At 37.0% G+C, this 27,095-nt stretch overlaps 4 protein-coding genes across 13 annotated transcripts; 3 read left to right on the plus strand and 1 right to left on the minus strand.

Moving 5' to 3' along the window:
- The first annotated feature begins 403 nt into the window (after nucleotides 1–403).
- On the plus strand, nucleotides 404–5,997 carry LOC131000019 (disease resistance protein RGA2-like). 2 transcript variants are annotated; one of them, XM_057925747.1, is made up of 3 exons: nucleotides 404–3,920; nucleotides 4,171–4,265; nucleotides 5,444–5,997. In XM_057925747.1, exons 1-2 carry the CDS (start codon nucleotides 434–436, stop codon nucleotides 4,215–4,217), a joined length of 3,534 nt encoding a protein of 1,177 aa, XP_057781730.1. In that variant the 5' UTR covers nucleotides 404–433; the 3' UTR covers nucleotides 4,218–4,265; nucleotides 5,444–5,997. The 2 variants fall into 2 exon arrangements, with proteins under 2 accessions (XP_057781730.1, XP_057781731.1); XM_057925748.1 differs by having other exon boundaries at nucleotides 5,447–5,997.
- A 2,650-nt stretch (nucleotides 5,998–8,647) lies between these two features.
- Nucleotides 8,648–9,913, minus strand: LOC130997133 (interactor of constitutive active ROPs 3-like). The gene is made up of 2 exons (XM_057922394.1): nucleotides 9,908–9,913; nucleotides 8,648–9,674 (listed from the first exon to the last, which is right to left on the minus strand). Exons 1-2 carry the CDS (start codon nucleotides 9,911–9,913, stop codon nucleotides 8,787–8,789), a joined length of 894 nt encoding a protein of 297 aa, XP_057778377.1. The 3' UTR covers nucleotides 8,648–8,786.
- A 4,946-nt stretch (nucleotides 9,914–14,859) lies between these two features.
- LOC131000018 (disease resistance protein RGA2-like) lies at nucleotides 14,860–25,688 on the plus strand. Of its 9 annotated transcripts, XR_009093637.1 has the most exons (5): nucleotides 19,062–20,063; nucleotides 20,103–22,617; nucleotides 22,869–22,957; nucleotides 23,341–23,423; nucleotides 24,899–25,643. XR_009093637.1 is itself a non-coding variant. In XM_057925746.1 (3 exons), exons 1-2 carry the CDS (start codon nucleotides 19,098–19,100, stop codon nucleotides 22,913–22,915), a joined length of 3,567 nt encoding a protein of 1,188 aa, XP_057781729.1. In that variant the 5' UTR covers nucleotides 19,064–19,097; the 3' UTR covers nucleotides 22,916–22,957; nucleotides 23,341–23,604. The 9 variants fall into 9 exon arrangements, 1 of the variants encoding a protein (XP_057781729.1); XR_009093639.1 differs by lacking the exons at nucleotides 19,062–20,063; nucleotides 20,103–22,617 and adding an exon at nucleotides 14,860–18,572 and having other exon boundaries at nucleotides 24,899–25,686; XR_009093640.1 differs by lacking the exons at nucleotides 19,062–20,063; nucleotides 20,103–22,617; nucleotides 22,869–22,957 and adding exons at nucleotides 14,885–18,572; nucleotides 18,824–18,896 and having other exon boundaries at nucleotides 24,873–25,688.
- LOC130997134 (uncharacterized) lies at nucleotides 23,794–24,989 on the plus strand. The gene is made up of 2 exons (XM_057922395.1): nucleotides 23,794–24,554; nucleotides 24,899–24,989. Exons 1-2 carry the CDS (start codon nucleotides 23,794–23,796, stop codon nucleotides 24,987–24,989), a joined length of 852 nt encoding a protein of 283 aa, XP_057778378.1.
- Nucleotides 25,689–27,095: the final 1,407 nt, after the last annotated feature.

The raw sequence follows: 27,095 nt of genomic DNA on the forward strand, positions 1-27,095 counted from the left end.
AACAAATTAATATCAATAAACTACACATAATCCATAATCAATTCTTATGTATAAATGTTTCGAATTCTGATCAGATTAATTGTAGGCTTATTCTATAATCGTGTGTTTTGGATTAGGAAGTACTTCGACGAAGTACCCAGTAATTTTGAAGACATATTTTGGATGGAGGTAGTATTATTATTTCAATTATTATTTGTGAAGACAAGTCAAAAAACAGTAATTTTGTAGACATATTTTGGGTGGAGGTAGTATTATTATTTCAATTATTTTTTGTGAAAAGTCAAAAAAAAGTTATTGTTTGTGTAGAAATTTTCTTCTTCATGCATGCAACCTACCACTGAAAAACTCAGACTAGATCTAAAACTAAATTTTATCCTCTTGTTCAGTTTGCACCAATTCTCTCTCTCTCTCACACTCACACAGAGCAGAAACAATGGAAGGAGAAGCTGTTGCAGCCATCCTCAAAGTTCTGGTTCAAAACCTCATCGATCATTCCAAGAATGAATTCTCACTAATCCGAGGTCTCGACAAAGAAGCAGCAAAGCTAACTGGAAGTCTCGACACCATCCAGAAATTCCTCAACGACGCGGAGGCGCGCACCATCCCCGGGGAGGCTGTCAAGAGCTGGCTGAAGAAGCTTGAAGACGTGGCGTTCCATGCTGACAACGTTTTGGATGAACTCAACTATCATCTACTCTCAAAACAAATTAAGCGCACCAAACCCATGAAGGAGAAGGTATTGTCATGCTTCTCATCATCCTTCAATTCTATTGCGCGACCAAGAAATATGGCTGTTAAAATCCAAGAAATCAATGAGAGTTTGGACTCCCTTCACAAAGAGGGAGCCGGGCTTGGCCTCAATGAGAGGGTTGCTGCCGATGTGCCCACTTTGCTTAATGCTGCTATTTTTGAAACTGATTCATTCACTCTTGATCCAATTTTTATTGGAAGAGATGATGTTGCGTCGGAAATAGCTGAGATGCTTACCACCAATAGCATCACACCTGATGAACGCACAGTTTCCATCATTTCCATTGTCGGTATGGGGGGATTGGGGAAGACGACATTGACTAGAAAAGTCTTCAATCGTCTGAAGGATGAGACTCGGTTTGGATCACATATTTGGTTGCATGTTTCCCCAAATTTTGATCCAATCATTCTTTTCAAGAAAATTCTCAATGAGTTGACTTCTGACAAAGCTGAAAATACGAGTAGACAGGATATTCTTTCAAAGATTCAAAAAGCTTTGAAAGATAAATCCTATCTTCTTGTTCTTGATGATGTCTGGAATGAAGATGGTTCCAAATGGGAAGATTTTATGAATTCCTTATTGGGAGTTACTTCTGTCAAGAGAAATGCAATTGTTGTTACTACCAGAAGTATGGAGGTTGCTTCAATTGTGAATCCACTTTATACAAGTATGGAGGGTGCTTCAATTGTGAATCCACTCCATACACATGAGTTGAAAGGCTTATCGGAGGAAGATTGTTGGTCCATAATCAAAGTTAAAGCCTTCGGTGAAGGAAATGTTCCTATGGAATTTGAGAGCATTGGAAAAAAGATTGCAAGAAGATGCCAAGGTTCGCCATTAGCGGCCAACGTGGTTGGGGGAGTGCTGCGCAATAAATCCGAAGAAAAATGGCTCTCCATCGAGCAGAAATGGCTTTCACAAGATGAAGGAGCTAATATCTCAAAAATATTGAGATTGAGCTTTGATAATTTGTCTCCGCCATTACTTAAGAAGTGCTTTGCGTACTGTGCGTTATTTCCTAAAGGCTACGGAATCATGAAACAGGAACTGATTGAGTTGTGGATGGCAGAAGGTTTTCTTCAAGGTGATGGAAGGGATGACATGGAGTCCGTGGGCGAAATATTTATCAACGTTCTTCTGCACAACTCTTTACTGCAAGTTTTAGAGAGAGATGAGTACGGAGATGTAGAAAGTTGTAGCATGCACGATCTTGTGCGCGATCTCGCTTCTTCTGTTTCAAGTTCCTCTAACAATACTGGTGGTAGCAGCCGAGCTCGATACATGATGACTCTCGGAGACGACACCTCTGGAGATATAACAAATCTTATCCCAAAAGAAATGGCAAAATCTTTGCGTACATTATTCTTGGAAGGTGATATTTCTGGTATCAACTTCTCAGACTTTGAAAGTCTGCATGTTTTACGTCTTGATGACTATGGAGTTAAAGAGTTGTCAAGTTCGATTAGAAAGTTTATACATTTGAGAGATTTTTACATTTCATGGACAAGTATTGAATATTTGCCGGATTGGATTGGTGAATTCTTTCACTTGCAGACGTTGAGAGCAGAATGGGCGTTGAAGAAACTGCCAAGTACGATTAAGTACTTGATTAACTTGAGGCATCTTTATATTAGGGATAATGTAGAGTTGCCTGCGGGAATCGGGGGATTAACTTCTCTCCAAACGCTGAAGTACTTCCCAGTGGGGGACGAGAATGGGTGCAAAATTGAAGAGCTCGGAAGTTTGAATAATCTTAAAGGAGGGCTACGGATTCGCAATCTCGAAAGGGTTCATGACAAGGAAGAGGCTGCGAAAGCCAATTTATTCCAAAAGTCAAAAATATTGAATTTGTGTTTGGAGTGGGATTGGAAAAGAGAAGGTGAATCAAATGATGAGAATGTTTTGGAAGGCCTCCAACCTCACTCGGACTTGAAGAAGTTATGGATTCGTGGATTTAATGGCAGTAGATTTCCATTATGGACTCAGAAGATGGCAGTTGGAGATGTGGGACTTAACAAGTTAATGTCGTTATCACTCTGGGACTGCAGAGAATGTGAAGAGATCCCAATGTTGGGGCACTTGCCCAATCTCAAGTCCCTTGTGTTGTGTAGATTGAGCAATTTGAAGTGTATAAATTCATCATTCTATGGAATGGTGAACAACGACACACGCATTGTTTTTCCAGCTCTCGAAAGGATCGAATTGATTTTAATGCCTAAGCTGGCAGAGTGGGCAAAAATAGAAGTTTCGGGTGGTAGTGAAGTGAAGCTATTTCCTCGCCTCCGACATTTGGTAATTTGGCGGTGCTCGCAATTGATGAGTGTTCCGAGTCATGTCTCGTCATGCCTTCAACATTTGACAATTTATGACATCGGTGTGAAATGTCTCCCAGCTGATTGGTTATTCAGTAACAACCAGACTCTCTCTGAATTGTATATAATGCGGTGCCCCAATTTGAGAGAATTACGGCATAGAGATAGCGGTGGAGAAGAATCCCAACGAAGCTTCACATCCCTTCGCCTTCTCAGGATTGAGGAATGCAAAGCATTGGAGTATTTGCCATGTGAAATGATAGGATTCTCTCTTGAGGAGATATCGTTGGAGGGTCTAAGTAGCCTAAAGAATCTACCAAAGGTATTTGACAGCCTCCCAGAATCGCCTCGTCTGAAAAATTTATCAATCGTTGGCGTTCCTAAATTTATGGCCACTTGTTATGTTGAGACTCCACATTTTCCCAATTTGAGAGACGTAAAAGTCGGTGTCAGTATGAGCTCGATGGAGGCTGTAGATGGCATATTACAAGAATACTGTCACTCACTAAATAAGTTAACTCTGGTGGGGATGGAAAATTGGGAATGCCTGCCGGAATCAATTCAACTTCTCACTGCTCTTTCTGAGCTAGTGTTAGAGAATTTTGGAATGGAAGAGTTACCTGAATGGTTTGGGAACCTCTCATCTCTAAAGGAGTTGATTCTAAATAACTGCGAAAGGCTAAGGCGTCTACCCTCTATGGATGCAATGCTGTGCCTCACAACATTAAAAAAACTATCTGTTTATGGCCGTTGCCCAGAATTAGTGATTAAAAGTGAGGCAGCTGATTCTGAATGGCCCAAGGTTTCTCATATCCCCTACATCTACATTAATGGCCGCTTATACATTGACGGTGTCGGTAAGTATCAAATATATGTGTTTGTTTGTTTTAATAGAAACAATTAGTATATGTGTTTTATTTAAAAACAATTCTAATTATCATAAATTGAGATCACAGAGTTTCTAACTCGATTGCTGTTAATTTGGTGATCCACTTCATCTCAATATGCTTAAAGATATAGGAGATTAATTATTTTGAGTTTGTTTACTAACATTTTTACAGCCAGTCTCCTCAATTTACCTTTTCCCATTAATTCTTTATTGTGTAGATACAGAAAGTGGTACGAAGAAACAGTCGTGTTTGGGGTGCCTCTAAAGAATTAGGATATGAAGAAGCAATGAGTGAGTATCCATTTTCTACAAGGTAACTTGCTCAACCTCTCTTCATAATTTTTTTGCTAAGAATCATCACATTGTAGTTCGTTACATATTCCCAAACTTTCGTCTTTTATTCAAAAATCCTCTAACTTCTGACTTTTTAAAAAAAAAATGTTCCACTATACAAAATTCAACGACAAAATAATGAGTTATTTCGACAGATTATTAGGTGGAAGGACCTCATTTTATTAGATGAGGTGAGAAAAAAAAAATATTCATCTAAGAATTCAATGAGGTTGGCTCATTTTTCTGCCTTCGAATTTGTATAGCGGGACATTTTATAAAAAATATTAATAGTTGAGGATTTTATTTTTTTTGTTCTAAAACATTAAAATTTTAGAATACAAAACATGATTAATTATTTTTATTTTTGTTGATTGGATTATTATTATGTGGAGGGTTGACGAAGATGTGGATACTGATCTGTTTTTTTTGTTAATAAAGAGTATTTTATTACCAATGTACAGAGTCGCAAAACTTTATAAGTAAACAAGCAAAACAACTACCAAACTAATTCTAATTCTTCAATTACATCATTACTGTCGTGTTACTTGCACCCATTGTAGCTATGTGAATTTGGCACTGCCTTACTACTTTCTCCACAGAGCAAACACTATCACCAAATTTCCTCCCATATATTTCTTTCTTTCAGTAGACAATCCCAATAAATCCCAATTTTCTCCAGCTTGTCCACAGTAGACAATCTTCTCAAAATAGCCAACCAAGTAATGAATACAAACTTTGGTGGAGCTCTATATTTCTTGTAATCATCATTTGCCAAGTCACGTTAGGAGCATCTCCCCTCATTTCCACATACATTCTCCTAATAGAAAATGTAGATTGAGTTAAGTTACTATTGAGTTGGGCAAAATAGGACCTAACACCCAATATTTTCTGTATAATCCACGAAGTTTGTGTAGGAATGACTCATGTAGTAATGATCTACCCTTTTATACACCAATCTGTTTCAAACAGACATAACACTTACACTTGTACTCATGTTTTTACACGTTCGTTATGTATGTTTTTGTCTACCCTTTGATTGCAAAACAGATTTTCATTCGTAGACATAATTTTTTGACTTGGCTATCTGTCGTTGGAAAGACTTTTTGACGTCTTCTTTAGCATGGAGCTTGAGTTGCTTGGTTTTTATTTTCGTTTCAGGAGGTCCTTTAGTGTGTTATGGCAAAAAAATTTACAAGTCTCCGGTGAGCTGGAACTTGGATCTTGCCACGTCACGTCCGTTTCTTTCCCGTTTGTTGTTGGGTTGGCGTCACATTTATGATAGGTTTGCTCCCCTTCGATGCGCTGAATCGGGATGACAAGGCAGGTTTTTAGACAGGGTGCCGGTGCGCTGGACCTTCGGCCTCGTCTTTCTGTGATTGTCAGCAGGATTGGCGAGATGACTTCCCAAGCTCTCATGTCAAGGGCATTGCTAAATACGGGGTGATGGTTAGTTCGAAGCTTTGTTTCTGGTTGTGTTTCTAGCATGATATGTGGGGATTTTCTAGGTGATGGTTAGTTTGAATCTCTAAAAGACACTCCCATCTTTGTTTCTTATTGGTTTTTTCGGTTGTTTCGATTTTTCTTAAGACAAACACTCTTTTTACGATCTTAATGTTTTTTCTATTCGATTTTCATTAAGATGATTTTAAAGAGGATTGGCCCTTCAATTGTGTCTTGTGCATTTTATATAATAAAGCTCTATTCATGTCAAAGTCTTTGATAATTTTTATTATTTAAGTTAGTTTTTGCTTAATTTATTTCTGATTGAAATCCGAAGATTGAAAAAAAGTTTGAGTTCATATTTTGTATTTCCAAAAGTAATTTCAAACATAATCCCAAAATCAGTACAGTCCATTGGGCTATCCAAGCTCGATCCAGCGAATTGCGATCCATTTTTATTTTTATTTTTGGGAGGAAATCCTGCGATCCATTTGTGAATTCAGTTTGTAAAATGATGTTAAAAGATGTTGCTCCTTAATTTGTTAAAATAAAAATACAAACAGTATACCACAATATAGCTTATGACATTAATAATCAATTGCCACTAATTAATTAATTTGACCATTTTTGAATTAATTAGTGTAACTAATTACACTTTTATTATTTCTAAAAGAGGAAACAAGTCATTATATATGAGACAGCTCAAAAAAAAGAAAACAGACAATGAATAATAGAACAAGATGAGTAATAAAAATTTTGAAAAAAAATAGTTTACAAATTTCCAAACATTAACTTATAGTGAAAATATATAATGATAACGTGAAAATATATAATGATAATTTATCATATTCTGATAAATATGAAACTCCCTCCATTCCACAATGCATGACCCATTTTTTTTTTTTGATTTGTCACACAAAACTTGACTTCTTTTTAAAAATAATAAAAATTTTACTTTTTATTCACATTTTCACTCAAGACGCTTAACACGCAAAATATCAATCTCTTAATTCTCATGCCGCAAAAAACTGAGTCACACTTCATGCAGCAGGATGGAGTAAAATTTAAGCTCCCTCAATAATTTGGTTAATATTTAAATATCAATCTCTTAATTCTCATGCCCCAAAAAACTGAGTCACACTTCATGCGGCATGATGGAGTAAAATTTAAGCTCCCTCAATAATTTGGTTAATATTTCTTAATTTTCGTGCCGCAAAAAACTGAGTCACACTTCATGCAGGATGGAGTAAAATTTAAGCTCCCTCAAAAATTCAAACCAAGATACAAAAATATCATTCTCGCTTAATCCTCTTTCATTTAATAGATACTATATTGCATTGTTTATTATTATTATTATTGACACTATTTAAAATGCTCGACCTTACTACAATTGTTTTTCATTATTCTAATTAGGAATTCAATATGCTAATTTTGTTATAAATTTCCAATCACAGATTAAATTTTAGGATTAAGCAAATAAGATTAAAATCCTAATCGGGTGCTCGATCTGTATATCTGCAGAAGTTATTGATATTCGCAACACTAACGTTATATATTTATATATATGAAAAAATACCAACGTTGCACATAGAAATCTCGCAACTATAGTCGTATAATATAGTTCAATTCTAAAACCCAAACAAAAATGGTCATATAAATTTAATAAAGTTTAAATATAATAATATTAACAAATTAACTGTATAAATTACAAAACCAGAAGCACAAAAACACAAACTGAAAATATATTTAAAAAAAAAACGAAAAAACGGTGATTATGAAATTATTATCGTTATCCCTTTGATTGTGGAAAGAAGAAAAATATGTTTCAGCTCTACTGATCTGCAACTCCACATAAAAGAAGAAGCCGAGAACAGTTTAGAGTGACATTTGATATTAGTCCATTAGCATTCAAAGCTGCTCATTGCCCAAAGAGCTCTAAGCCTTGCCAAGAATGGACTGCTAATTCCACCACATTCAAAACAAACTCATCCAAAATAGAAAAAAAAAAATCAGTAAATAACTAAAAGCTGCTTGCGGCGCAGAAGAAGGATTAAGCTTTCGGAGCTGAATAAGAGAAGCTGCGAATTGATGGAGAAACCCTAGAAATGCTGGGTATTTTATAGAGTTTTATTGGGCTGGGCTTGAATGTTTATGGGCCTATTGTATATTTGAACTGGGGAATACTTTTTATTTTATTGTTTGAATTTTATTTTATTTTTGAAACGTATATTGATAAATTATTATCAGGTTGTATTCGGATCATCGGATGCATGTATGATGTATATTTAAAGTTGAAATTTAACTATAGATTGTTAAATTTTAATTTTGAATAAATAAATTTTAATTAACCATAATTTTAATTTTAAACAGGTCCAATTTTGCACCAACCGGGGATTGAATTACACGAGTTTTAATAAATAATGAGAAATGTGTATTACAAAAGAGTTTATTAAAATTGAGTGATGAAAGATATCCACAAGAGTTCATGTGATAAATGGTTGGATATTTTGTAAATATTGAATATAGATAAGATTTAAAATATAAGGAAGCATACGATACTTGTGAACGTACGAAAATAGTACTCCCTCTGTCCCTAAAATGTCTTTCTATGTTTCTATTTTCTTATGTCCTCAAAACAACTTTCTAATCCATTTTTGAAAATAATTTCACTAACTATATTATCTTTAATTTGTGGGACAGTTTATTCTCTAATAAAACACACAACTAATTTTTATTAAAAATTGTGTAACCTCCCTTAGGAAGATATTTCAGGAACGAATGGAGTGATAAACATACAATATATCATAGATAGGGGAGTATAATTGAAGTATTTTACACTTAACACATAGATTTGTCTATAGAGATATTTGTATCTTCATGGGGAAACTTTAATAACCACACACAAAGAGATTTTAGAGCTGCTTTTGCGTAAAGATAGTAGTATATAAACATAAACTGGTGTCATGGTTTACATAGAATACTACATAATATGGTTCAAGATAAATCCAAGCAATATACCAAAAGATAAGTAGCAGTGAAGAAAAGCAAAGAATGGTGTTTGCTATTTCTGTGGCTTCTTCCACAACACCCCAAACCTCCTCAGCATGTTGGCATTCTTCTTCTTCATCAACTCCTCGTCGAGCTCGTCCCCGTACGGCGAGCTTATCTTCCCCGTCCGCGGGCTGTTGTAGTGGCTGTCCATCGACCCCGTCCTCTCCATCATCTGCCCGTTGTTCCCGGCCGATAGCATTGCAGCCGCAGCCTCGGCAGCCTTCCTCCACTGATCCGACTGCACTTTCAGCCTCCTCAGCTCGCCTTCCATCTCCGCGTTCGCTGCCTGCACCGCCTCCAGCTGCTCCCCCACTCTCGCCGCCTTCCTGTTGCTCTTCTCCACCTCCTCCGCCATGTAGCTCACCTTCACGGCCACCTCTCTCTCCGCGGCCCTAGCCGACTCCTCCACCTCACCGGCACTCATCATCTCCTTCAGCTCGTTCTCTCTCTGCCCCGACACGGAGCTCTCGAGCTTCGTGGTGAGGCCCTCGTTCTCCTCGCATATACCCTGCAGTTCGGTTTCCTTGTCCATTAGGTTCGCCTTCAGCTCCTCGATCTCGTATTTGGATCTCCGTATCTCCACCTCCAGCTCGGCCTCTCTCTGGCTCGATGCAGATTTGAACTTCTCCACCGTCTCCATGGCATCCCGTATCTGCTCTGCACTGTGGCTTCGTTCCTCGTTGTATCTTATCTCACCGGCTTCTAAAGCCGATCTCAGTTGCTCGACTTCAAGTTTCAAAGAACTAACTTCTGTTTCACCTACGTCTTCGCGTTGGGAGTCCTTGAGCTTGCTCACCAGATCTTCGAGAAAATTAACACGGGCTCTCGACTGCTCCAGCTCAGCAGCAATGGCGTTATACGCTTCCGTGGCTCTCAACAACTTTCTAACTTTCAACAACTTTAAACGACATCATAACATGAGTATTATGTGACAAACTAATTCATGTAAGCTCTAATTCAACAATCCGACGACCATAAATAATTAATGGGACAAAATTATAAAAATTTTAAAAAAATGTTGATTTAATTTGTCACATTTCAAAATTCATATTAAAATTATAATTTTGAAATTATTTGTGATTTTCTTTCGACAAACTCCAACTTATTGGGAGTGGATTTAATGATTTATACACTCATTTTTGTTCGACTTTTTCTTTTTTTTTTAAATCTCTATTTTATGATGTACACAATACATAATTTGATTGAATTTAAGACCCACAAACTAGCATCAAAATAGGCCCCTATTTCCACATGAGTATTATTTAATAGTGATGAATGTTGGTCTAGAGTCTTGTTTGTCTATTCACATAAGTCTGGAAAGGAGAAAATGACATGTGCAGTGAATTTCTTACAAGAGAGTATCAATATCTTGACAGTGCTAAATTTTTGGTGTCATTTTATTACCACAAATAGTAATGTCTCCAAATAAGTCTAATTTAGGGTATCAATATAATTAATTATGATTATTAACAGTATTTTTTGAGTGTAATACTTTCTTCACTTCTAATACATTCAATCATTTTTATTATAAATCATCTAGTATTAATTTTTGTGAACGAATAGAATGATATTTTCGGGAGACCGAATCATGCCAAAAATTTGCTGAGATTCAAGGTTAAGACACTACTCTTCTTTCTTCTCTTTCTTGCCCTCATTCTTTATGTTTATTTTTATATTCTGTACGTAATATAGAAAATTGGGTTTATGTTTGATTTAAAATGACCAAGGGTGTTTCTGCAGATGATAATAATAATAAGGGTGCATTGTCTCTGGTTACAAATTTATCATGAGAAAATGAGGGATAAAAGAAGATGAGAAAATCTATCATAGTTATCTTTTGTTTTACATATACTTTAAAATTGACAATATAGTTTATCACATCAATACCCCAAGAAAAATATTACTCCCTCCGTCCCAATAATCTTGTCCCACTTTCCTTTTTGGGTTGTCCCAATAATCTTGTCCCATTTCCTTTTTGGGTAAAATTTAGGGGATAATTAATAACTTAATTAAAGCACTAAATATGTACTCCCTCCGTCATTTCTCACTCGGCTCTCTCTCTCTCTACTGCCCACCTTCTCCTACCTCGTCGAAAACCCCAATCTCACCGGCGCCGCCTACCCCTTTCCTCCTCCGTTCCGCCGGAGTCTCGCGGCGTACCGCATCTCGGTGTACCAGCGCCGGCTTGGATCGGTAAATCCCAATCGATCGGTGCTCTATTTCGGTAAATCCGGGGTATCGCCGCCTCCTCCCTTGACCCTTCTGTTCCGCGGTGATGAGCGACCTCTGGGAGGGCTACCTGAGCGGGGGAGGCGTCGTCCGTGGTTGGTGATATTGAAGCTGTGTGCGATTCGCCGGAAGCCTTAGATCCGCCGAAATCAAGGTTTTGCGGGCGGCGGAGAAGCGAAGGTGAGGGTGGAGAGGTGAAGGTGAGGCGACATAGAAGCTCAGATCTCGGATCTCTCTCTCTCGAGCTCAAGGCACAGGAAGTTGTGGTTTGATTTATGTATCTTTGATTTTGGGGATGAAGATTTTATGTATCTTTGATTTTTGTGGAGGATGATGCCTTTATGTATCTTTGATTTTGGGGATGAAGCTTTGATTTAGAGTACAGTTTTTTTTTTCTGTGATAATTTTCGTTCTGCATTTGTTCTGCATTTTAGTGTTTATAATTTGTTCAACATTTTAGGGATGAATTCTTGTTTGAGTTCGTTGAATCTGCATCAGTCGAGCTTCATTTAGGCATTTGTTTTCAATAATTAAGCTGTACTTACTTTTTGTTAAACATGTGGGGTCATCTACTTTACAACACTAATTTAACACTCCTTAATCTCCGTGCCCAAAAGAAATGGGACAACATTATTGGGACGGAGGGAGTATTACATTAATCCCCCTTGATAATATTATTATGAATCGAAGTAAAAATGAAGAAAAATAGGCTGCTCGAAAAAAAATATCCTTCTTACAAAAGATATTAAAATAATAAAAAATATATATATTTTCCCCTCTTTTTCGTCAAAGAGAATGCACCCTAAAAGAAAAAGATCAATTCGATTTTAAGCAATTTACATTGTTGGTATTCGAAAATACTAACCTGAATATATTATCAAAATGTAAATTAGTCGATTCACGCCCAGACCAAGTTGCTAGGCCCAAACAACCATCAACAATATATTCATTAAAATATCATTTATTTCTAGCAAAGTAGCCATGAACAGAAGTTGAAAATGTAAGCAACTATACCCTAAAAATTTATGCGAGATTGTCCAGAGCTTACAGGTCAAGAACAAATTACTAGTTTTTTATTATATGCTAACTGCTAAAAACGCGACACATGCATGACGGAGAGCTTTCAAAATACACGCAGAAGTAAAATCATAATAAAATTTTTGGATATTACAAACAAAAAAATGCTTTTTTTTAGATTTCTCGAAGCTAATATATATTTTACATGCATATATTTGCGCACAAAAATATACTTCTTCCGTCCCATAAGCTTAGGCTTGTTTTCCTTTTTTGAATGTCTCATTTATATAGGCTTGTTTCCATAAAAAGTAATATTTTTTTACTCATTTATTATTGTATCCCTATTTAATTCTTTAATTTACTCCCACTTTAATACATCATTAAATAATAAATATGGGCATACTAAAAAATTTACTTATATATTTTCATTTCCAATGATTTTTCTTAATCTTTGTGAAAATCCCAATCAGCCTAAGCTTATGGGACGGAGTGAGTATATCATTACACATAAAAATGCATTGTATGTATCGACGGATTATGTATTTCTCGCCGCCGCTGACCCCACCCAATACCTCCCTCTTTGCTTATTAATTCTTTATATTTATTTAAAGTTAAATTTTTATTATATTTATAAATATAATAATTGAGTTAGTACCGATTGTATATATAAAAAAATATAAAAATATTTTTCATATATTATACGGTGTAAATACTAATTGTCTATGAATTAAGAAATGATGACCAACTCCAGAAAGGCAAGCTACCACATGTTCACGCAAAAAATTGCCTCGATGAGATTGAAATCCATTAAAAAAATAAACAAAGACTAGATCAAAAAATGAAAAATAAAGACTAGATCTAGATAGAAATTTTGTCAACTCTTTCGGAAACGGATGTTAATAGACATCTAGAAAATGTTTGGAGAAACATATCTTCTTGAAAAAGCAGAGAAGATAAAGGAGTTGCAGCTAATTACTATCTTATGATGCTTAATTCAACACTTATTAAACTGTCTTGTACAATAATGTATTCATACCTGCTGAAATAAAATTTTATTAAAGAAAAAGGAAGGAAGGAGAAAAGCCTAAAACGAACCCACCCAATACACAGAGAAGTAAACTGAGAGTCAGGCCGCATTAAAACATTCTTGGAGAAAATCCCGTGGGAAATAATGTATTCATATCATTGACTATATTATCTCTATTAATAACATTAATGAGCTCTCATTGGCTTAAAGCCTCTTACTTTGAACATTTCATTATACCAGCTAATGTTTAATCACCTTAATTATCATTTTTAAACCTTATTATAGAGTTTTCCTCCTCGGAGTGGTTGAGAGATGGCCTGCCCTCACATGGTAATAAATATTTTTAATGTATATTCCCTTTGAGTGAATAGACTAATGAAGGATATTTTTTTCTGTTTTTGATAAATTACAATTATTAAATAAAAAAAATTAAAGATAGCGCCACAATAGATTCGAGTCCAAGACCTTTGGTGTTAAGCATTAATCACTCTATCGCTAGATCAAACACACTTACACAATTGTTGAATGAAGAAGAAGAAAAAAATAAGGTTGAAACAAAACAAGTGGAATTTAATAACATAATGTTCTTTCTCATAAGTTAAATTACTACATTTTGTTCCCAACCTCCCAATATCTCTCTTTTTTGAGAGAACATTTCTCTGTTCCAAAATTCGAATTTTTGGCAAGCTCGATTGAAGAATTTGTATTCACGACGACAATCTCTTTATCCTTATTCCTCTCTATATACTTTCACCAGTAGTAAATCAATTTGACAAAAGAAATTTGAATTCAGAATTGTTGCAATCAGAGGCGGATCCAGGATTGGAGGTTAGGGAGGGGCTGAATTTATTAATCTACGACGTCTGAAGACATTTACACTCGCCCCCAAAGCAAATTTTTTTGAGCATTCCTTACACTTCATTTTCATGCATTTTTTAACAATCACTTGATATAATAGATAATTGTTTGCAATTCAATTAATTCAACATTAAGTAGATTGAAAGCATACAAAAACATACTTTTATGCATTCTTTTAAAAAAATATATTTCATTTTCTAAACAAATAAACTAACTTTCATTGTTAACAATTAGTAATTTTACTTTTAACTTTAGAATGGACTCAAATTCAACATTAAAAATTAAATAAGAAAAAAATAGGATAAAAATAACATAAATATAACAAATCAATGTACAATGTCAAATAATTAATATGGATAGTTGGATATACTATAAATAATGTATCATATTTTTTCTTCTATTTCTTATTTATATACACATATACATATATAAAATAAAATATATATCTATAAAATAAAAACTCAAAAATTGGGAGGGGGCTTCAGCCCCCCCCCAATCTGCCACTGGTTGCAATGTAGAAGCAACAAGACTCCATTTTAGAATAAAATAGTATATTCTTAATTATTATTTTAAATAAAGGGCTATATTGAGTACAACAATGAATGTTATTGAACCCCACAAGTATAATCTTTCCTTCACTATCCTAGGAAAATTTGTAAAAATAAGTCAATTAATTTAAATTTCTAGCGTTTGTGAACCATATTTGAACTGCTAAAATTTATTTTTTAAGATAAATTAGGGTACAAAAGTATTTAATTATTTTCAGTAACAAAGATCAATTAGATTTTGTTATTTAACAAATATTTATACAAGTGGAATAAGTATGTCATATAAGTTTTTGTTAGAAAGAGATTTCGTTAGGTGGTATAGTTGATCAGTGTTAGTGTTTTGATTTATTAGCAGCAAGACTCTGTTTTCATATTGCTGCCTTGTTGATATAAAACAATTGGTTTCATAAAAAAATATTGTTATTTCAGAAATGATGACATTGGAATCTATTTTAAAAATGAAAAACAAAGACTAGATCTAGAAATGGAAAACAGAGTCTAGATCTAAATAGAAATTTTGTAACTCTTGTTCATTTTGCACCAACTCATTCTCTCTCTCACACACAGAGCAGAAAGAAACTCTCTCCCACACACACAAAGAGCTCAGAAACAATGGAAGGAGAAGCTGTTGCAGCCGTCCTTCAAGTTCTGGTTCAAAACCTCATCGACGTTTCCAAGAATGAAATCTCACTAATCCGAGGTCTCGACAAAGAAGCAGCGAAGCTAACTGGGAGTCTCGACACCATCCAGAAGTTCCTCAACGACGCGGAGCAGCGCACCATCCCCGGCGTCGGCGAGGCTGTCAAGAGCTGGCTGAAGAAGCTTGAAGACGTGGCGTTCCATGCTGACAACGTTTTGGATGAGCTCAACTATCATCGCCTCTCCAAACAAATTAAGCGCACCAAACCCTTGAAGGCGAAGGTACTATCGTGCTTCTCATCATCCTTCAATTCTATTGCGCGACCAAGAAATATGGCAGTTAGAATCCGAGAAATCAATGAGAGTTTGGACTCCCTTCACAAAGAGGGAGCTGGGCTTGGCCTCAATGAGAGGGTTGCTGCCGATGTGCCCACTTCGATTAATGCTGCTATTTTTGAAACTGATTCATTCACTCTTGATCCAATTTTTATTGGAAGAGATGATGTTGCGTCGGAAATAGTTGAGATGCTTACCACCAATAGCATCACAACTGATGAACGCACAATTTCCATCATTTCCATTGTCGGTATGGGGGGATTGGGGAAGACGACATTGACTAGAAAAATCTTCAATCGTCTCAAGGATGAGACTCGGTTTGGATCATATATTTGGGTGCATGTTTCTCCTAATTTTGATACAATCATTCTTTTCAAGAAAATTCTCAATGAGTTGACTTCTGACAAAGCTGAAAATACGAGTAGACAGGATATTCTTTCAAAGATTCAACAAGCTTTGAAAGATAAATCCTATCTTCTTGTTCTTGATGATGTCTGGAATGAAGATGGTTCCAAATGGGAAGATTTGATGAATTCCTTATTGGGAGTTAGTTCTGTCAAGAGAAATGCAATTGTTGTTACTACCAGAAGTATGGAGGTTGCTTCAATTGTGAATCCACTTTATACACATGAGTTGAAAAGCTTATCAGAGGAAGATTGTTGGTCCATAATCAAAGTTAAAGCCTTCGGTGAAGGAAATGTTCCTATGGAATTTGAGAGTACCGGAAAAAAGATTGCAAGAAGATGCCAAGGTTCGCCATTAGCGGCCAACGTGGTTGGGGGAGTGCTGCGCAATAAATCCGAAGAAAAATGGCTCTCCATCGAGCAGAAATGGCTTTCACAAGATGAAGGAGCTAATATCTCAAAAATATTGAGATTGAGCTTTGATAATTTGTCTCCGCCATTACTTAAAAAGTGCTTTGCGTACTGTGCGATGTTTCCTAAAGGCTCCGAAATCATGAAACAGAAACTGATTGAGTTGTGGATGGCAGAAGGTTTTCTTCAAGCTGATGGAAGGGATGACATGGAGTCTTTGGGCGAAAACTTTGTCAACGTTCTTCTGCACAACTCTTTGCTGAAAGTTTCAGAGAGAGATGAGGACGGAGATGTAGAAAGTTGTAGCATGCACGATCTTGTGCACGATCTCGCTTCTTCTGTTTCAAGTTCCTCTAACAATACTGGTGGTAGCAGCCGAGTTCGATACATGACTCTCGGAGATATAACAAATCCTATCCCAAAAGAAATGGCAAAATCTCTGCGTACATTATTATTGAATGGTGATATTTCTGGTATCAACTTCTCAGACTTGGAAAGTCTGCATGTTTTACGTCTTGAGTATGGAGTTGAAGAGTTGTCAAGTTCGATTCGAAAGTTGATACATTTGAGACATTTTGACATTTCAGAGACATGGGTTCAATATTTGCCGGATTGGATTGGTGAATTCTTTCACTTGCAGACGTTGAGAGTAGTCTCAGAATATTTGAAACTGCCAAGTACGATTAAGTACTTGATTAACTTAAGGCATCTTTATATTCACTGGAGTCATGAGTTGCCTGCGGGAATCGGGCGATTAACTTCTCTCCAAACGCTGAAGTACTTCCCAGTGGGGGACGAGAATGGGTGCAAAATTGAAGAGCTCGGAAGTTTGAATAATCTTAAAGGAGAGCTAAGGATTAGGAATCTGGAAAGGGTTGATGACAAGGAAGAGGCTCGGAAAGCCAATTTATTCCAAAAGTCAAAAATATTGAACTTGCGTTTGCAATGGGGTAATGAGAGAGAAGGTGAAAGAAATGATGAGAATGTATTGGAAGGCCTGCAGCCTCACTCGGACTTGAAGAAGTTAGAGATTTATAGATACAAAGGCAGTAGGTTTCCATTATGGACTCAGAAGATGGCAGTTGGAGATGTGGTACTTAACAAGTTAATGTCGTTATCACTCTATGACTGCACAGAATGTGAAGAGATCCCAATGTTGGGGCACTTGCCCAATCTCAAGTCCCTTGAGTTGACTTGGTTGAGCAATTTGAAGTGTATAAATTCTTCATTCTACGGAATGGTGAACAAGGACACACGCATTGTTTTTCCATCTCTCGAAAAGCTCAGATTGGAACACATGCCCAAGCTGGAAGAGTGGGCAGAAATAGAAGTTTCGGGTGGAAGTGAAGTGAAGCTATTTCCCCGACTCCAACATTTGATAATTGAGAATTGCGAGCAATTGATGAGTGTTCCAAGTCATGTCTCGTCATGCCTTCAACATTTGACAATTCGTTGGACCGGTCTGGAATGTCTCCCAGCTGATTGGTTATTCAGTAACAACCAGACTCTCTCTGAATTGTATATAAGGGAGTGCCCCAATTTGAGAGAATTAGGGGATAGAGATAGCGGCGGAGAACAATCACAAGGAAGCTTCACATCCCTTCGCTATCTCGGGATTGTTGAATGCAAAGCATTGGAGTATTTGCCATGTGAAATGCTAGGATTCTCTCTTGAGGAGATGTGGTTGGAGGGTTTAAGTAGCCTAAAGAATCTAGCAAAGGTATTTGACAGCCTCCCAAAATCGCCTCGTCTGAGAAATTTATCAATTGAAGGCGTTCCTAAATTTATGGCCAATTGTTATGTTGAGACTCCGCATTTTCCCAATTTGAGAGACGCGAATCTGGATGTTAGTATGAGCTCGATGGAGGCTGTGGATGGCATATTACAAGGATGCTGCCACTCACTAAATATGTTAAGATTGACGGGGATGGAAAGTTGGGAATGCCTGCCGGAATCAATTCAACTTCTCACTGCTCTTTCTCAGCTAGAGTTATATAATTTTGGAATGGAAGAGTTACCTAAATGGTTTGGGAATCTCTCATCTCTAAAGGAGTTGAAGTTAGAGAATTTTGGAATGGAAGAGTTACCTGAATGGTTTGGGAGCCTCTCATCCCTAAAGGAGTTGTCTTTATGGAACTGCAAAAGGCTAAGGCGTCTACCCTCTGTGGATGCAATGCAGCGTCTTACAACATTAAACAAACTACATATTAAGGATTGCCCGGAATTAGTGATTAAAAGGGAGGCAGCTGATTCTGAATGGCCCAAGGTTTCCCATATCCCCAACATCTACATTAATTTCGTCAAATACAACTACATTGCCGGTGTCGGTAAGTATCAAATATATGTGTTTGTTTGTTTTAATAGAAACAATTAGTATATGTGTTTTATTTGAAAAAAATTCTAATTATCATAAATTGAGATCACAGAGTTTCTAACTCGATTGCTGTTAATTTGGTGCTCCACTTCACCTCAATATGCTTAAATATATAGGAGATTAATTATTTTGAGTTTGTTTACTAACATTTTTACAGCCAGTCTCCTCAATTTACCTTTTCCCATTAATTCTTTTTTTGTGTAGATACAGAAAGTGGTACGAAGAAACAGTTGTGTTTGGGGTGCCTCTAAAGAATTAGGATATGAAGAAGGAATGAGTGAGTATCCATTTTCTACAAGGTAACTTGCTCAACATCTCTTCATAATTTTTTTGCTAAGAATCATCACATTGTAGTTCGTTACATATTCCCAAATAAGTAATCATGTTGTGTCTTCAACTTTTATCATTTTTTTAAAAAATGTCCGAACTTTCGTCTTTTATTCAAAAATCATTTTTACACACAAAGAGCTCAGAAGGAATGGAAGGAGAAGCTGTTGCAGCCGTCCTTCAAGTTCTGGTTCAAAACCTCATCGACGTTTCCAAGAATGAAATCTCACTAATCCGAGGTCTCGACAAAGAAGCAGCGAAGCTAACTGGGAGTCTCGACACCATCCAGAAGTTCCTCAACGACGCGGAGCAGCGCACCATCCCCGGCGTCGGCGAGGCTGTCAAGAGCTGGCTGAAGAAGCTTGAAGACGTGGCGTTCGATGCTGACAATGTTTTGGATGAGCTCAACTATCATCGCCTCTCCAAAGAAATTAAGCACACCAAACCCTTGAAGGCGAAGGTACTATCGTGCTTCTCATCATCCTTCAATTCTATTGCGCGACCAAGAAATATGGCAGTTAGAATCCGAGAAATCAATGAGAGCTTGGACTCCCTTCACAAAGAGGGAGCTGGGCTTGGCCTCAAAGAGAGCCTTGCTGCCGATGTGCCCACTTTGCTTGATGCTGCTACTTTTGAAACTGCTTCATTCACTGTTGATCCTATTTTTGTTGGAAGAGATGATGTTGCGTCGGAAATAGTTGAGATGCTTACCAATAGCATTGCAACTGATGAACGCGCAATTTCCATCCTTTCCATTGTGGGGATGGGGGGATTGGGGAAGACGACATTAACTAGGGAAGTCTTCAATCGTCTCAAGGATGAGACTGAGACTCGGTTTGGATCACATATTTGGGTGCATGTTTCTCCTAATTTTGATGCATTAACTCTTTTCAAGAAAATTCTCAAAGATTTGACTTCTTCTGATCAAGTTGAAGTTGAGAGTAAGCAAGATATTCTTTCAAAGATTCAACAAGCTTTGAAAGATAAATCTTATCTTCTTGTTCTTGATGATGTCTGGAATCGAGATGCTTCAAAATGGGAAGATTTTATCAATTCCTTGATGGGAGTTACTTCTGTCAAGAGAAATGCAATTGTTGTTACCACCAGAAGTATGGAGGTTGCTTCAATTGTGAATCCACTTTATACAAGTATGGAGGGTGCTTCAATTGTGAATCCACTTCATACACATGAGTTGAAAGGCTTATCAGAGGAAGATTGTTGGTCCATAATCAAAGTTAAAGCCTTCGGTGAAGGAAATGTTCCTACAGAATTTCAGAGTATTGGGAAAAAGATTGCAAGAAGATGCCAAGGTTCGCCATTAGCGGCCAACGTGGTTGGGGGAGTGCTGCGCAATAAGTCCGAAGAAAAATGGCTCTCCATCGAGCAGAAATGGCTTTCACAGGATGAAGGAGCTAATATCTCAAAAATATTGAGATTGAGCTTTGATAATTTGTCTTCGCCATTACTTAAGAAGTGCTTTGCGTACTGTGCGTTATTTCCTAAAGGCTGGGAAATTATGAAACAGGAATTGATTGAGTTTTGGATGGCAGAAGGTTTTCTTCAAGCTGATGGAAGGGATGACATGGAGTCTGTGGGAGAAAAATTTATCAGCGTTCTTCTGCACAACTCTTTACTGCAAGTTTCAGAGAGAGATGAGGACGGAGATGTAGAAAGTTGTAGCATGCACGATCTTGTGCATGATCTCGCTTCTTCTGTTTCAAGTTCCTCTAACAATACTGGTGGTAGCAGCCGATTTCGATACATGATTCTCGGAGTCGACCCCTCTGGGGATATAACAAATCCTATCCCAAAAGAAATGGCAAAATCTTTGCGTACATTATTAATATCCCAAAAGAAATGGCGAAATCTCAAAGTTGATATTTCTGGTATCAACTTCTCAGACTTTGAAAGTCTGCATGTTTTACGTCTTGAGTATGGAGTTAAAGTGTTGTCAAGTTCGATTCGAAAGTTGATACATTTGAGAGATTTTGACATTTCAGTAACAATGATTGAATATTTGCCGGATTGGATTGGTGAATTCTTTCACTTGCAGACGTTGAGAGTCTCATATAAGTTGGAAAAACTGCCAAGTACGATTAAGTACTTGATTAACTTGAGGCATCTTTATATTCACGAGGATGTAGAGTTGCCTGCGGGAATCGGGAGATTAACGTCTCTTCAAACGCTAAGGCATTTTCCAGTGGGCGATGAGAATGGGTGCAAAATTGAAGAGCTGGGAAGTTTGAATAATCTTAAAGGAGAGCTAAGGATTAGGAATCTAGAAAGGGTTCATGACAAGGAACAGGCTCGGAAAGCCAATTTATTCAAAAAGTCAAAAATATTGAATTTGTGTTTGCAATGGTATAGATACAGAGCAGGGGAAACAAATGATGAGAATGTATTGGAAGGCCTCCAACCTCACTCGGACTTGAAGAAGTTACGTATTGATGGATTTAATGGCAGTAGATTTCCATTATGGACTCAGAAGATGGCAGTTGGAGATGTGGGACTTAACAAGTTAATGTCGTTATCACTCGTTGACTGCACAGAATGTGAAGAGATCCCAATGTTGGGGCACTTGCCCAATCTCAAGTCCCTTGAGTTGAATGGATGGAGCAATTTGAAGTGTATAAATTCTTCATTCTACGGAATGGTGAACAACGACACACGCATTGTTTTTCCAGCTCTCGAGAGCTTCTATTTGTGGGACATGCATAAGCTGGCAGAGTGGGCAAAACCTGAAGTTTCGGGTGCAAGTGAAGTGAAGCTATTTCCTCGCCTCCGAAATTTGGAAATTCGGGGGTGCCCGCAATTGATGAGTGTTCCAAGTCTTGTCTCGTCATTCCTTGAATATCTGAGGATTGATGGAATTGGTGTGGAATGTCTCCCAGCTGATTGGTTATTCAGTAACAACCAGACTCTCTCTGAATTGTATATAAGGGAGTGCCCCAATTTGAGAGAATTACGGGATAGAGATAGCGGTGGAGAACAATCCCAACGAAGCTTCACTTCCCTTCGCCATCTCGGTATTGTTAACTGCAAAGCATTGGAGTATTTGCCATGTGAAATGATAGGATTCTCTCTTGAGGAGATATCGTTGGAGGGTCTAAGTAGCCTAAAGAATCTACCAAAGGTATTTGACAGCCTCCCAAAATCGCCTCGTCTGAAAAATTTATCAATCGTTGGCGTTCCTAAATTTATGGCCAATTGTTATGTTGAGACTCCACATTTTCCCAATTTGAGAGACGTAAAAATGGGTGTCAGTATGAGCTCGATGGAGGCTGTAGATGGCATATTGCAAGGATGTTGCCACTCACTTGATAAGTTAACTTTGAAGGGGATGGAAAGTCGGGAATGCCTGCCGGAATCAATTCAACATCTCACTGCTCTTTCTCGGTTATGGTTATATAATTTAGGAATGGAAGAGTTACCTGAATGGTTTGGGAACCTCTCATCTCTAAAGGAGTTGAAGTTAGAAAACTGCAAAAGGCTAAAGCGTCTACCTTCTATGGATGCAATGCAGCGCCTCACGAAATTAGAAAAACTATCTATTAAGGGTTGCTCGGAATTAGTGATTAAAAGTGAGGCAGCTGATTCTGAATGGCCCAAGCTTTCCCATATCCCTGAAATCTACATTAATGGCGACGAATACAGATACATTGCCGGTGTCGGTAAGTATCAAATATATGTGTTTGTTTGTTTTAATAGAAACAATTAGTATATGTGTTTTATTTGAAAAAAATTCTAATTATCATAAATTGAGATCACAGAGTTTCTAACTCGATTGCTGTTAATTTGGTGCCCCACTTCATCTCAATATGCTTAAAGATATAGGAGATCAATTATTTTGAGTTTGTTTACTAACATTTTTACAGCCAGTCTCCTCAATTTACCTTTTCCCATTAATTCTTTTTTTGTGTAGATACAGAAAGTGGTACGAAGAAACAGTTGTGTTTGGGGTGCCTCTAAAGAATTAGGATGTGAAGCAAGAGATCAATGAAGAAGGAATAAGTGAGTATCCATTTCCTCCATCATTGACTTGCTCAACATAACTTTCGTCTTCTATTAAAAAATCCTCAACTTTCAACTTTTTCTATAAAAAAAGTTTCTGTTATACGAAATTCGACGACAGAATGATGAGTTATTTCACCAAATTATTACACGGAACAACATCATTTTATTAGGTGAGGTGAGAAAAACTTCATCCATGCAAGAATTCAACGAGGTGGATTGCGGGTCATTTTATTGAAAATACTAATAGTTGAGGTTTTTTTATTTTTGTTTTTGTTCAAAGATATTGAAATTTGAGAATACAAAACATGATTAATTATTTTCATTTTAGTTGATAGAATACAGAAGTTGTTGATGACATTGGTTTCTTTGATGATTTTAAGGTGGTTTACCTGTCTGGGCTTACATGCACAGCGTGTTGCTTCTGCTGAGGGAGTTTCTCTGATAGCCACACACACTTCTCCTAGTGAGCCCTTTTTCTTTTGGATTGAATTCTATATATATATTAATGTTTGCTATATTTCACTTTGTGTGAGTATTGTTCTCAAGAATTTGTGGCAGAATGCTTTTTTTGCTTTGTTTAATGTTTAGAAGGTATTCTCAGACACCATAAATGAACTCGTTTGAAAGATTCTTACATGCTCCTTCATCCTCGAGAGTTTCAAGTATCTGAGTTTTCAATTATAGTTGATGGCAGTTGAGATTCTTTTGCCGATTATGGGTTCATAAATTTATTGCATCTTTGATTTTCTTAATGACTATGCATTGAAGGTGATTTGAATTTGGCACCAACTTGGATTGAAGATTTCTATGTAGTGTAATGCATTATAATGAGAATGAGGTGGGAGAATGGGACGTGGGAGTGGGATTTGAGATGGAGAAGAGAGCTCCGGGCGAGAGATGTCGAAGCCTCTAAAAATCTGGTTGCTTGTCTCTTTGATCCTGATCCTTGTGCAGGTGTCAAAGATAGATGGACGTGGAGAGCAGATAAAGATGGGGAGTACACGACAAAATCAGCATACTCGGTGATCAAAGCTTCAAGGATTACTTTCCAGCCGGTGATCACTAATAAGGAGGAGTTGGCAAAAATCTGGGATACACCTGCGATCCAAAAAGCAAAAGTCTTAGCTTGGAGGATTCTGAGGCGAAGATTACCAACTTGTGATAATCTTAGGAAGAGGAATGTGCTGCTAGGGGTGGAGGAGGCGACGTGCAATGCGTGCTTCCACAAACTTGAATCGATTGAGCACGTCTTCTTACTCTGCCCAAAAACTGGAATGCTTTGGGACAAGATCCAAAAGTGGCTCGGATGTAGCGCGGCTCGACCTCAAAGTATCTCCTCTCACTTTCAAACCTTTACTCATCTGGGCGGGGGGAAGGAAAGTGAGCTCTTCCTCAAGGCTTTGTGGATGTGCACCATTTGGGTGTTGTGGAAGAAAAGGAACGAGAGTCGCTTTGAAGGAAAAGGGTGGCAGATTGACGGTGCTCTCATGGAGGTCAAAAGGAGATCATGGAGCTGGGCTAACGAGTTTAGCAGTCTCGGTAAAGATTTTAGTTTCTGTAATTGGTGCTCTGATGACTTGTTGTCAAGACTGATGTAAGTTTCTTGTTCATGGTACCTCTGGTACCTAAGTTCCTTTTAATGAATTTTCTTGATCAAAAAAAAAAAAAATTATAATGAGAATGACTAATTGCATAACGATATGCTAATTTTTAAATGTGATGTGAATTTGGTTTAGGAATTTGATTTTTAATCTGTAATACGGCGTTTAGTTTGAAAGATAGCCTTGATAGATAAGAATAGTAAAGTTAATCCATTATTTACTTTAATGGATATCAACTTTGAGATATTCCAAGACATTTGATTATTTTTACCATTTAAACTAGTTTTGCTTTATTTTTATCTCATTGTAAGGTAAACACCCCCTAATTGTCTTGTAGATGCGACGCTCGTCTGCACCCTCGTGTCGTCAACTACCACAAGAAGAAGTGTGGACACAACAATCAGTTGAGACCGAAGAAGAAGAAGTAGACTACTGGATTGCTCGCTTATCTTGTTGCCATTTTGTCCCCTCTTCTTTAGTTATTGCCAATGAAAACTCTTCAGCTTGCACCAATCATATGTCCAATTCAATAACAATCATTCATTTTCACTCAACAAATTATCTTAAAACCCGCGTCATTTTACATGTGATACATTTTTACAAGATGGATGGAATATATAATATCACTTTTCATTTATAATAATAATGATTGATAAATATAGAGGAAGTACATGTCCTCTATGAATCCTAATCATCTTTCAGATATATGCCACTTCGGAATTCCAACACGACAAAATCTATTGAAAAGAGGTGTGATTCGCGAGCTTGATGACAAGTGTCCTTTTTGTTCAACACAAGGTGAATATGTTGAACATTTATTTTTCTCCTGCTCGTTTGCATATAGAGTGTGGGTCGAGTGTTATAGTTGGTTTGGAATTTATTATGTCAAGCATGAGACTCCGTCTTGTCACTTTTTGCAACATTTGGGAATTACAAGGAAGAAAAGTTCGATGGAATGGTGAAAAGCTCTATGGATTTGTGTCATATGGAACTTATGGACTCATCGAAACGCGATAGTATTCAAGAACTCGTCGAGCTGCTACGAGAACCTTGAGATGAATAAAGTGAAGTTTTGGTTTTGGGTATCTAATCTGTTTCCTAGTGTTGCTTGTTATATTGTGTTAAGTTGTTGTAATTTGGCTCTTTTTTCCGTGTAACTCTGGTTTTCGCTTTTGGGTTGCACTTCTCATGCGTGAATAAAATTTTCATTTACCAAAAATAAAAATATGTCACTTTAGATTGAATTTAGAGGAAATGAGGTCAATGTTAAAAATCAAGTAAGTATTGAAGTTCATGTATTTTAATTAAAAAAAAATTAAAAGTTAATATTAAAATTTGAAATTATAGGAAAGTTGGTGTATTTAAACAATAATAACCCTTTATTTATTTAATATTGAAGCTTTTATTTTGTATTAATTTTTCTGCACATAGGACATGAACAAATTAATATCAATAAACTACACATAATCCATAATCAATTCTTATGTATAAATGTTTCGAATTCTGATCAGATTAATTGTAGGCTTATTCTATAATCGTGTGTTTTGGATTAGGAAGTACTTCGACGAAGTACCCAGTAATTTTGTAGACATATTTTGGATGGAGGTAGTATTATTATTTCAATTATTATTTGTGAAGACAAGTCAAAAAACAGTAATTTTGTAGACATACTTTGGGTGGAGGTAGTATTATTATTTCAATTATTTTTTGTGAAAAGTCAAAAAAAAATTATTGTTTGTGTAGAAATTTTCTTCTTCATGCAACCTACCACTGAAAAACACAGACTATACCTAAAAATAAATTTTATCCTCTTGTTCAGTTTGCACCAATTCTCTCTCTCTCTGACACTCACACAGAGCAGAGAAGGAGAAGTTGTTGCAGCTAGGGGTGAGCAAACCCGAACCGGACCCGCCGAACCCGCCCGGACCGGACCGACCCATTGTATATGTATGGTCCGGGTCGGGTCTAATTCTTAGGACCGATTTTTTTGGGTCGGTCCGGGTCGAGACCCGGTCGAACCCGCCGAACCCGGACCGACCCATATCATTAAAAATTAATTATTTATTTTATATATTTAATATTTATAATAATATTAATAATATTAAATTTCAAAATTTTCTAAAACCTGAAGGAGGAATAATTTTGATTTATATTTTTTGTTGTGATTGTGGATTGCGAATGGTGAAACTATGATATTGATATGTGTTTGTATCGTATTTATTATGTTTTATGTATGAAAATTAAGTGCGAAAACAGGAAAAAAAATAATTTTGGCTTCGGCGGGTCGGACCCGGACCGAACCGGACCCGTTGCTCGGGTTCGGTCCGGGTCCGGGTCGGCCCGCACACATTTTTCGGTCCGGGTCGGTCCTTCATTTTAAAATTTTCGGTCCAACAAACCCAACGGGTCGGTCCGGGTCGGTCCGGGTCCGACCCGCTGCACACCCCTAGTTGCAGCCATCCTCAAAGTTCTGACCACGACATGAAGGTCTATAAAAGCAGCAAGAAGCCTCATTCATTCTTACGTTTTGAAAG

The sequence above is a fragment of the Salvia miltiorrhiza genome, chromosome 8 (genome assembly GCF_028751815.1).
Source record: "Salvia miltiorrhiza cultivar Shanhuang (shh) chromosome 8, IMPLAD_Smil_shh, whole genome shotgun sequence".
In the NCBI taxonomy this organism is placed as follows: Eukaryota; Viridiplantae; Streptophyta; class Magnoliopsida; order Lamiales; family Lamiaceae; genus Salvia; species Salvia miltiorrhiza.

Bases quoted from the DNA above. Each gene is read 5' to 3' on its own strand.
- LOC131000019 (XM_057925747.1), top strand. From the start codon at position 434: ATGGAAGGAGAAGCTGTTGCAGCCATCCTCAAAGTTCTGGTTCAAAAC. The intron at 3,921-4,170 runs GTAAGTATCAAA...TTTATTGTGTAG, and splicing joins CTTATACATTGACGGTGTCG to ATACAGAAAGTGGTACGAAG.
- LOC131000018 (XM_057925746.1), top strand. From the start codon at position 19,098: ATGGAAGGAGAAGCTGTTGCAGCCGTCCTTCAAGTTCTGGTTCAAAAC. The intron at 22,618-22,868 runs GTAAGTATCAAA...TTTTTTGTGTAG, and splicing joins CAGATACATTGCCGGTGTCG to ATACAGAAAGTGGTACGAAG.
- LOC130997134 (XM_057922395.1), top strand. From the start codon at position 23,794: ATGAGGTGGGAGAATGGGACGTGGGAGTGGGATTTGAGATGGAGAAGA. The intron at 24,555-24,898 runs GTAAGTTTCTTG...ATTGTCTTGTAG, and splicing joins GACTTGTTGTCAAGACTGAT to ATGCGACGCTCGTCTGCACC.